The following is an 11,669-nucleotide window of genomic DNA, read 5'->3' on the forward strand; positions in this document are numbered from 1 at the left end:
AAAACAAAATCTAGCATAACTGATATAAAGCAGAGAACATGAAAATTACAAAAATACGAGCCAAACGATCATATCTATGACGGAAACTTTTTACATGTATAACAGTCGTTTACTATAAAATGGGAACAGAAAAAATCGGTGAAGGACAATTGACATAACTGCACTCCTGAATGAAATTTTCTATCAGAACGTCGTTCCTCCCAAATTCCGACCTGGCTACGCAGAAGTAAACTTTGATTTCCCAAACCCAATGAATTAGCCACCTCCAGACTTGAGTGTGTTACTCAACCTACATTAACAAGTATATTGTTCCACTCTACTTCAGAAACCATGGTTGAAGTTAAAAACAAAAAAAATTGAAAACTATGAAGAACTTGAAAATTCATCATCACTTCTAACTGTACAAAGTCTTAAAGTACATTCATGCACACTCAAAAACAAAATATTATGAAATAAATGCCCCCAACAGCACTGCATGTTGTTCAAAAAGAAAAATAACTGTTATTGGCAATCATAAAAGTCGTCATGCACTCCTCCCCAGTGTAAGAAAATAAAGGACGTAGGAGTGCATGATGACTTTAACGCTAATAACAATTCCCAATAGCAAATCTCCAACAGAATGAATATCAAGCAGGAACCAAAATTAGAGTCAGTTTCAGAAAGGAATTAATGAATAAAGGATCCTATTGACTTGCTGCTGGACTCTTGAAATTTCTACGACATTAATGGGGACAATGGTACTTAGTGTACATAGTTAATATTATGTATGTATACTACAAATGTGAAAACTACTAGTGCTCAGTTTTTGTTTCTAGCAGCTGAGCAGTTGTAGGGCCAATTTTAATCTAGCTTCGTTGAAGATTCAACTCTGAAATTATCAATTCGTTCTACGAGCTTGATTTCTGCATGATACTCATGGTTATTATCATTATAAACACCATGTTGACTACTAAAGTACCAACAAATGCTTTTTGGGACGTGGCTTCTAATAATGGACTGAGGTCAACTGAGCATATAACTCAACAGTTTTCCCCAACCTTTTGCTCTTTGCTCTTCACAAGGGAAGTCAAGGCAACAGGCAATAAATATTTGCTCAATCTTACCCAGATAAATTGTTATCTCAATCTTATCCAGTTAAATTGTTAGCTCAATCTCATCCAGTTTTAAAACCGTTGGAAATTCCTAGGATACATAAATGTGTAAAACAGATGTAACTACAGAGAAAACATATCCACCACTTTTAGCTATACTAGAAATTTCACAATTGAAACGGAATGTTCTTTTACTAACTGGAACTACAGAAAAGTTGATGATTAGTAACGCATACCAGTCTAAGCCCTCAAATAGACCTTCCCCTTTTATGGCAGAAGTTTTAAAAATAGCCCACTGGCGATTTTTTATCTTGTGCAACTCCAAAGCCTCGGTTATTGGAGCATCATCAAGAGCACCGGGAAGATCCTAATAACACAAATGAAAATATAAAAAGGATCACAAAGAAAAGCAAAATTGATTGAAAAATTATATTTGGAAGGCCTATATAAAGATATGAAACTGAACTTGGAATGTAAGAGCTGGTTCCCTCTCAAAGTTTTCTAACAAATGACATTTTTCTTTTTCTTATTGTTTTAACATTGTCTCTTTATACTGTGGTCCGCATACACAGGAATATTATTAAATGATTAAACAGCAGTTTTTCACCGAACCATGCAAATTTAACAGGAAATTCCACTAACCTGCTTATTGGCAAAAATGAGAACAACTGCACCTTTCAACTCTTCCTCCTGCCAAAGGGCTCAAAAGCAATAAAATCACTATCAAATAACCTACACAACCAATGAGTAAAAGCCAAACTCCAGGGAGTCAGAAAAAGAGAGTAGAATTATGGAATCACAAACATCCAAGGCCAAGAGTTAGACATTAACAGAAGTTTCTCGTACTAAAAAGAATTTCCACTTTATTATTAAGATTCCCAGAAAATAGAAATAGATCTATTTATATCCCCTCTTAACAAAAATTCTTATATCAATTTCTCTTTCCTTATATTTACATTTACAGCAACAAAGCACTGACAACAATATGGAAGGTAGAATATTAAAAAATTTACGACCAAAAAGGCCAATTCTATACATTCCAAAAATTTACTTTGAATATTCAAATGCATGCCAACAAGAAGTTACCTCAAGTATTGCATGAAACTCGTCCTTGGCGATTATCAGCCTATCGGTGTCACTAGAATCAACAACATAGATTATGGCCTGAGTATTTGGAAAATAACATCTCCAATACGGTCTGTGGCACAAAACAATATAGAGTCCAATGAGCTTATTGTTAACTTAGAAATCGGAGTGACAGACCAAAAGATACTCAAAGTGACCCAACAGTACACATACCTCAAAAGTCAACAAACAGAGTTTCATTACCACATATTAGTATGATCAAGATGGGCACCATATGAAAAATTTCATTAAAATTTCTAATCATCAAGTGTCACATCCTATCGATACTTTCTTTATGGGTAAGCAATTCAAAAGGAAAAGATGAAAAACAAACCTTGACCTAACCCTTACAACTGTTATCCATACTGCTAATCCAGGAGACCCAGCCAAGTTATTTTTATATAAAGCTGCCATGCTAATAAATACGCATCTCTTTTTTATCGTAAAACTTAGTCTGGTTTCAAGCTAAAAATGAAAAGGCTACTATCATCATGTATCCCTCGTATTCAGTGGCAAAGTCCTATTGTTTAAGAATAATTACGTAATTTGCATGAAGTTTCTAACAGTGTGTAGTTGACACTAAAGCACTCTTAGATTAGATTAGATTAACTTGGCTTGAGAAATTATATCTCAACATGAATTTACTTGGAAACTAATGGCATCCATTAAAAAAAATCAAAAAAAATAAAGGAATATTTACACAATGAATTCAGGCATACAGAACAATCAAAGTGATATTGAAACACCCAGTAAATGGATACCAATTGATAATCATAAAACACAGAACTACATTTATAGTGAAACATCAATCAATCAAAGCTTATATAGGGTTCTGACAATAAATCCTACTCATGTAATATTTTTCTAACACAAGTACATATTCCATTTGTGATATTTTTCTTCTAATCCTCCATGAAGATTCACTATAACAATATTAAAAAAGACGCACTAATCAAGATTTATTCAGCACATCAGATTGCAAAGTATTAAAACTTCTACTTCTATTGGACTAAATACAGAAAAGTTTACTAAATATCCAAACATATTAAAAGACCATTTAGTCAAAGAAACAATACCTGATACTTGTCTGTCCACCTATATAAGCAAACAAAAACAAATTTATCAGAACACAAAAATGTGACTTCTCTTATTTTATCAAGAAACTCACATGAGTCCATAACTTGAGCTTTAAAAGTTATTATCCATCATACGAAAAATTAAAACCTCATATAAATAGTGGAAAAAGATGTAAGAGCTTTAAGATCTATTTTCCATTATCCAGAAGGAAATACATGCCAACATTGCTCCCAAAAATTACAACAATGCACCAGTAGTCATGAAAGGCAAAGGTTTAAAGCCAAAAGATCATGATCACAGTATACTGCCTCCTTAAAAGAAAATTCAATAACATACAATAAATTAAAAATAATTCTGTACTTGAATACAAACTCCACTTGAGCCACAAAAACCAAAAAGCAAAGTTAAACACATTCAAAACATGCACAATAAAAGCATCCATTTTATATAGTTACAAAGGATCCAATCCAGTCATGAATAACTTGAGTTCAAGCAACACTGACTTTCAATCTGGTTGGTTAATTCAAGGAACAAACCAACCTCAAGCTTGTATCAATCACCTAGGTAGAATATAAAGTTGTGCACCACATCAAAACCATCTCCTTAACAGTGTACATACTAGTGTGTTGATTCCATTTCCAACAAACTGAAATCAGCTTCTCATAAGTCATTTGGAATAGGTCAACAAGTTCAATCTAAATCGAACATGACTAAACGTTTAAACCCTACTGATTTGGATATGGATCTGGTTCTCTGATCCACAAGGTATTCAAATTACAACCGTTATGATGACAAGACCTAATAAGGTTATTAAGATACGTATCCAACTTTTTCGCCTTAGGGAGTTTTCCCCCTAAAATTCATGCTGACTATACAAAACTAATCAAATTAAAGCACATCTAATTTCTGACTTAAGGTAAACTCTTAAGCAAGGCATTGCTCTCGTACAATATGGTATCAAAGTAGCATATCTCATATCGTGCCAACTGAAGATACAAATAAGGTACATATGGGCATACCGAGATCCCAGACTTGGAACTTGATGTTGTTATACTGCACTGTCTCAACATTAAATCCAATGGCTGCATCCAAGTAAAAGAGCTGATTCAGCAAAATAATCTGATTTCCAATTCGAAGAACACGATAAGCTGCACAACTCGCTAGGCTACCATTTAAACAGTACATTGACTGGTTACATCAACACGAACTATCAAACCTTCAAATTTTCATCATCTTCTCATAATTTGTGAGCAACCGAAAAAGAAAATCAAATACAACCCATAAACTACCGAACCCGAAGAAACGAAAAGAAATACCAACTTGGAATCGTGGAGACAACTTCCCCCATCTGGAGACGATCTGCGAAAACCCCAAAACAAGTCAGAAATCAGCCAAAATTTACACAAACCCACTTGACAAAATCGAAAAAACGAAAAAGGGTAAGAGTAGAATGATTGAAATCGCACAGAGAATGGTAGTTTTGCCAGCATTGTCCAATCCGAGGACGAGGATCCGAGCTTCCTTGTTCCCAAATAGGGAAGAGAACATTTTAGTGAACAAAATGCCCATATTTGTGCGAGATTTAATTTCGCCTCAGCGCATGAATGGACCGGGAGATCAAACGGATTTGAGTGCTTTTAGGGGTCTGAGATCGGATCTTGAACGCAGAACGCAGAACCTCCCTGCAAATACCACCACAGAGTGAGAAAAGTATGATCGCGAAGAAAGAGAGAGAGAGAGAGAGAGAGAGAGATTAGCCGTTAGCTTGCCTGGGGAATGAGAGAGGGCCTGCTTGCTTGAGAGGATTGTGCGAGGAAGGATTCGGAATTGGGGAACATGGAGAATTGGAAGTAACACAGTCTGGACTTAGGAAAGAGTTTTTGTCCAGTGCTTGCCGTGCAGCACCTACTTTCATTTGGTGGGACCAAATGTCTTACGTGGCAAAATTCTGCTTCTTGATTACCATGGAACACAAAATTATGTGTACCGGATGCACCACATGATGCTGACATGTGTATTCTTATTATTAACTACCAATTTGCCCGAAAAAGGACTTTAGGTGGCAAAATTCTCCGCCACTAAGGTTTTTCAGGTGGAGCCAGATCCAGTTCTGAGCTTAGGAGGCCAAGCTTTCTGAGTAAAGGATCTGGACCATTAAAATTTGATCCAATGACTGTAATTATTATAACTTTTAAAGGGGCTCCTTGTTTGTAACCGTTTGATCAAATTTCATAAGGGTCGGAGTAAGGTTGATCAGAATAGTGTTATCTCGAAAATCCACTTATGGACTCAATAGCTCTGAGCAAAGCTGGATTAACGGAACAGTGATGCCATCATCATCCTGTTCCGGAGTAGTGGGCAAAGCCAAAGTGACTTTGTTGAGAATGACCAAGCTTGTTCCACAAGACACGGGGCCTCATCTCGTATGAAATTAGTCAGATCTCTATATGTCTTGGATTTCCTACAATCTAGAAATTGGAGTGCATCGCATGTAATCACACTCCTAAAGATGATAAAATATCAATTTCTAGATATCTTCTAGGATTCTCCCGACTTAGAACAAGAATTTATCCTAAAAAGGTTTCTCTCCCAGCTGGTATATGTAACCCTTATAGGATTCGTCTTTGGTAACGCATTCATCGCACTCTAATTATCTTCCCCACTACTTAAGTCTCATATTTGCTTACTAACTTGACTGTCGAAAAGCTTTTCCCACTACTTGAAAAACACCGTCTCACATTTTAAAGAGGCACCAGTCCAAGCAATGTCCGCCTAGATCTCAACATAAATTGTTGATTTGAGTCATGATGCATTGCCCTAATGATCTCCTCCCGAAACACAATGTAGAAAATCTAGAAGGCTTCAAGGTCTTTACCCTGCCCAACATTTCGGAGAAGGGACATTCCCCAGAGTCAATTGCATATACAACGAATATGAAAAAGAACTAAAAATAAAGGAAGGTGGCATGCAAGAAGCCTCGAATGGTGGCTTCAATCAATGAACCACTAACCATCGGCTCTAACATCTTAATGTTCTTTGATTGAGACTTAGAAGATGTTCACCTTCCCCATGACAACACCTTTGTCATCAAAATACAAATTTCTAACGCCTTGGTCAGCTGTGTCTTAGTAGATAATGGATCAGGAGTAGATGTCATCTTCAATGACGTTGTCGAAAAGGTGGGCATTCATGATTGCATCAACAAGGGAAGTACCACCTTCCACACCTTTAATGTGGCCCCCGTCTGGTCTCTAGGAACAATGAAGTTGGTAGTTCAGGCAGAACTCTCCAACCATCTGGTGACATTCCACATTATGGATTAACAAGCTCCCCACAACACCATTCTTGGTTAGAACTGGCTGTAAAAGATGAGAGTTGTGCCATCAAACTACCATCTGTTGCTTCATTACCCTGCTCCAAATGGAGTAAAAGAAGTACAATGAGACCAAGCAACGACATGCTATTGCACTGTCGAAAACATGAACATGATTTGAAAGGAAGAATGGAGCTCTATTGCTCCTGTGAATGAGTCAGCATACCAATCATAGCCCGGGGGTCAACAGACAAGTTACAAGGACTTTGACATACATCTTAACCCCCAAAAAAGACAAGAGACAAAGACTGATAAAGACGCTGTGTACATCAGCCTTGGTCCTGAAAGCCAGAGCGAAAAGCCAACATAAGATCAAAGTTGACCAATCGAGAGAATGAATTACTCTCTAACTTCTTATAGACCAACAAAGACGTGTTTGCCTGGTTCGTAGAAGCAATGCCCGAAATTGACCTTTTTGTGATTTGTCATCACTTCCACCTAGACCTAACTGCCAGACTAGTTATCCAGCGTAAGCGAAACCACAAGACCAAACAAAGCAAGATCATAGTAGCCGAGATCGACAAGCTCAATGACACCAACTTCATCGACGAAGTGCACCATCCGGACTGGGTAGCCAATGTTGTTTTGGTACATAAGAAGAACAAAAAATGAAAGGTGTGTGTGGACTTCACAGATTTAAATAAGACGTGTCCTAAATATTTGTATCCTTTCCCACGGATCGACGTATTGGTAGATTCAACTGCAACCACGAGCTGCTGAGCTTCATGGACATTTACTCCGGATACAATCAAATAAAAATGCATGAGCCGGACATGAAAGCAACTTCCTTTGTTATTGATTGAGGTACGTATTGTTACAAAGTCATGTCCTCTATTCTTCAAAATGCACAAGTAACCTATCAAAGGCTTGTCAATCGAATTTTCAAAGAAAAGATTAGAGAAACGATGGAAGTTTACATAGAAGACATGGTCATCAAGAGCAAAGAGAAGAAAGACTACTTGACCTGCCTCCAGGACTCGTTCGACCTACTCTGGAAGTACAACTTGAAGTTAAATTTGAAGAAATGCATATTCGGAGTAACATCAGGCTACCTGGTACTAAACACGGAATCGAAGCCAACCTAGATAAGATTAGGGCAATCATGGAGATGAAGTAGCCCAAAACCGTTAAAGAGAAAAAAAGCTTGACAGGAAGAGCGGCAGCCCTCAGTTGATTCCTCTCACAGTCCACCCATAAGTGTAAGCCTTTCTTCTCCATAATAAAGAAAAGTAAAAACCTGCTATGGATAGATGAGTGGGAAGAGGCTTTTACAAAATTAAAAGAATAACTGTTCACCCCCTACTAGTGTCCAAGATGGTCGACAGAGAAGACTTGTACCTGTATTTGGCGGTGTCAAATTGCACAGTTAATGCATCTTTGGTTCGAGAAAACTCGAGGGAGCAGAAACCGATGTACTATCTATCAAAAACTCTTCTCAAACTAGAGCCTAGATACCAGAAGATGGAAAAGTTCATCCTTGCATTGGTTACTGTAGCTTGGAAACTTCAACCGTACTTCCAATTATTCAGAGTAATCTAAATGACGGGGTATCCCTTGGGATTCATCCTGCACAATCTCGATACGTCATCTAGAGTTACCAAATGAGCCATTAAGTTAGGGCAACGCAAGATCAACTATCAACCTAGAGCTTCGATCAGACCCCAGACACTAGCAAACTTCATAGCAGAATTCACTATGGCAGCCCAAGATACATTGAGTATTGCAGATTCCCAAGAAGTGCCCCAGAACTCCCTCTTTGGAACTTTATGTAGATGATTCGTTAAAAATTCATAATAGTTAATGAACAAATTGAAAAATGTGAAGAATATATAAATGTTCATGATTGCATCCTGCGCTTAGACAATAATTACATCGTAGTTTTAGATTTTTAAAACCCTCCAAACCCTCATAAATAGTTTTTTTTTTTTTTTTGAGTGCAAAATTTATAAAAATTCATAATTATTAATGTAGATGTGTGAAAAATGTTAAAAAAAAATAATCGCTCTTAATGACAAACTTTACAACTTTGACGAAAGGCTCCACTCCAAAATCTGGCACCATAATCCATGAACCCTAGATTTATATTTAACTGTCGATTGTTGTTTATGCTCTATTTTTATAACCGGATTTCATTTTTCAAATTTTCTTTTTTTGAAAGTATGATCTTTTACCTAATGGAGAAAAATGAACAATTCGGATTGTTGATGTATATCATATTTCTGTGTTTACAATTAACTGAAATGTGAATCGATGTTATCTAGTTTCTAGAGTCTTTATAAATTATGAGCAATATTTTCACTAACCGTAAAAAACTAAACGTGATATCAACGATCCAAACTATTCATTTTTTTGCATCTGCTAAAAGATCATGTTATCAAAAAAGAAAATCTGAAAGAACGAAATTCAGTGAGAAGAATGGAGTGTAAACGTAAACGTAAATGACAATCAATAGTTAAATTTAAATCTAAGGTTTATGGGATTATAGTAGCGAGTTTCAGAGTTGACCTCTTCACAAAACTTGTAGATCTTGTCATTATGAGCGTTTATAATTTTTTTTTTATATATATTTTTACACTTCTAGATTAATTAAAAGACTATTTTGTAGTAATGTACTCATATTTTTTTTTATTAGGCTCTTATTTTGGGGAGTGTAATACTTCAAAGACAAAATGTTTCTACGTTTAGAAATAATATTTATGTGACAATGTGGTATGTGGATACTAATTTAGTATTATGTTGTTCATTTGATTATTTATTGATTTAAAATATATTTTCTTTAGTGGGTAATAGGTCGAGTCATATTATTCCTTATTAATATTAACGGATCGATACAAGTTTGATCATTTTACCCGTTTATTTTAACGGGTGTTACATGACATGACCCGTTAAACTATCATCACGAAAACGACACGAACACATAAAACACAACTGAAATGCCAAATCTACCTGTCTATATGTGTTTGAACAAAGTGACAATTATGGTCACTAGTAAAACCATTTTTCGATAAAACATCAATTTTTTTTATTCATTTGAATAACTAAATGGTTTCATATTAAATGAATTCTTTGATTTCTATAGATAGCTAAACAGTTTCCATCTCCAATGAACTTTTGTAGAGGTCATTTTTTTAAAAATTGTTGTAGAAATCATCTTTAGATAATAATAATAATAAAAATGAATGGTTATGATTACGAGGTTTATATGATAATATAATGCCACTTCATTCCTGAAAAATGAGTCCACAGATAAGAAGCCAAAGAGTCATAAACATGTATACATAGGAATAATTCAACCGACCGACACCATGTTTAAAACATGCATATTCTACTAGTCAACGATCGTATATGATTACACAATAATGAGTAAATGGCAAGGGATGTTTTGATACATAGACTGACACACCCCGACCGAGATCGGAGCGTGCTGGCCGTCACACGAAGGTGATGTAGCCATGTGCACGTGCGGAAGCTAATAGGGTAGTAATATAAAAGTACGAATAATTAGAAACTAGCATACAAAGTACTAAAATAAGTGCTAGTAAGTGAGATACAATTTCAGAGCAGGTCTATAGCAGCCCAAACAAAAACGACAACAGTAGTACGCCCGAAGGCGACCCTACAATGTGGAGTGTCTGTCAGAACGCCGGAAAGCTCTCAAGGGAAACCACCGCAACGGCTAAGCAACTAGAACCTGGAGGGGCGCAAAACAAAAGCGTGAGTGGGCAAAAACAAAGCTTTTTGAAAACCATTTAGCAAAATACATTCTAACCCCTCGCCGTAAAACCTGTATACTTCCTAGAAAATAAACATATAAACGTATGTATAAATATGCCAAACATGCTCAAGGGTATATCATTCATGCTCAAGAATATGCCATGCCAAAGCCTCATAATGAATGTAAGTGCCCAGGTATACATCATATCCCATCATAACATCTGGCAGCCGGAGTCACCTAACGTGACATGTACGGCTGCATCTAGAGCTCAAATCTCAACTCTATAACTGAACCTGCCCACGAGTCGGAACCACTAAAGGTGGTCTGTACGACAGGCCTGGGTGTAACATATATATACGCTCTAGTTCTACGATCACGTGAAGACTGTTCGAATAATCGCGAGTCACCTACGAGTCGGAACCACCTAATGTGGTCTGTACGACAGGCCTATGCACCTAACTTGGATCCAAGCTGAGCGTGTGGTGCGGGAGGTGAACATCACGTGAAGGACTGTGCCCTACTCTGGGCGGGAGCACTAACACCGGGGGTGCAGGTTATGAGCTCTCTAGGCATCTCAAACCACTACTGAAACATAAACGTGAATAACCCTCACCTGGCACTTACTTGTGCGTCCACGGCACCTAATATGCATATGTATATGTATGCCACTAATAATGCATGCAATGATGCGTAAACGATAATAATAAGGTGCATGGCATAATGTAAATAACCCTTTTTAATCAATTTCTGGGAATATAAATGTATATAGGTATATACGGAAAACAAAAACCCACTCACTGGTATGTAGAAGGGTCGTAGCCCCCCTGTCTCGCGTGTGCACGCTCGCCCTCGGGGTACGTGTCACCTAAATGCGAAACAACTATAAAAACGTTAACTTTAAAGCACATAACCCATTTCTCGTAATAACTTCTCATACATTGCTCAAAATAGACAAATGAATATACCAACGTGCTCTACACAACCTCAGGATCACAACTATATTTTTAAAATAATTTTTGGACCCCGCACGTGCCCCCACGCGCCAGAACAGGCACGAACCCACGCGCCCCCACGCGCGGCCACGTGCCAGGCACACTGACGGTGTCAACAGACGCCGTCAGGAATATTCCGTTAAACTGACAGAATATTCCGTTAAACTTAACCCCTGCCGTTAGGAATATTCCGTTAAACTTAACGGAATATTCCTGCTTCTTCTCGGCCAGTCCCCGACGCCGTCGCCGGCACCGTCGCCGGAAAACCTGCAAATCGCGATATCTCGCTCGTTTTT

General features: G+C 37.3%; 1 protein-coding gene and 1 long non-coding RNA gene across 2 annotated transcripts; both read right to left on the reverse strand.

The window, feature by feature from the left end:
- On the reverse strand, positions 1-5,201 carry LOC137732315 (ADP-ribosylation factor 1). The gene is made up of 9 exons (XM_068471624.2): positions 5,063-5,201; positions 4,760-4,975; positions 4,614-4,652; positions 4,313-4,375; positions 3,293-3,311; positions 2,178-2,289; positions 1,734-1,781; positions 1,328-1,458; positions 1-289 (listed from the first exon to the last, which is right to left on the reverse strand). The coding sequence occupies exons 2-9, from the start codon at positions 4,860-4,862 to the stop codon at positions 256-258; spliced, it is 549 nt and encodes a 182-aa protein (XP_068327725.2). The 5' UTR covers positions 4,863-4,975; positions 5,063-5,201; the 3' UTR covers positions 1-255.
- A 4,949-nt stretch (positions 5,202-10,150) lies between these two features.
- Positions 10,151-11,351, reverse strand: LOC148690193 (uncharacterized). Its single transcript, XR_015957584.1, has 2 exons — positions 11,180-11,351; positions 10,151-10,357 (listed from the first exon to the last, which is right to left on the reverse strand). It is a non-coding gene; the product is annotated as an uncharacterized LOC148690193 (long non-coding RNA).
- Between the last annotated feature and the right edge of the window lie 318 nt (positions 11,352-11,669).

This window comes from Pyrus communis, chromosome 16 (genome assembly GCF_041283825.1).
Source record: "Pyrus communis isolate YQ-2024b chromosome 16, ASM4128382v1, whole genome shotgun sequence".
Classification (NCBI taxonomy): domain Eukaryota; kingdom Viridiplantae; phylum Streptophyta; class Magnoliopsida; order Rosales; family Rosaceae; genus Pyrus; species Pyrus communis.

What these genes read in the sequence shown, in the direction of transcription:
- LOC137732315 (XM_068471624.2), bottom strand. Translation starts at nt 4,862, where the DNA reads ATGGGCATTTTGTTCACTAAAATGTTCTCTTCCCTATTTGGGAACAAG. An exon ending in TGGCAAAACTACCATTCTCT is followed by an intron (nt 4,653 to 4,759) that starts GTGCGATTTCAA and finishes GGGTTTTCGCAG; the next exon opens with ATCGTCTCCAGATGGGGGAA. An exon ending in TCATTTTTGCCAATAAGCAG is followed by an intron (nt 1,459 to 1,733) that starts GTTAGTGGAATT and finishes TTGTGTTATTAG; the next exon opens with GATCTTCCCGGTGCTCTTGA.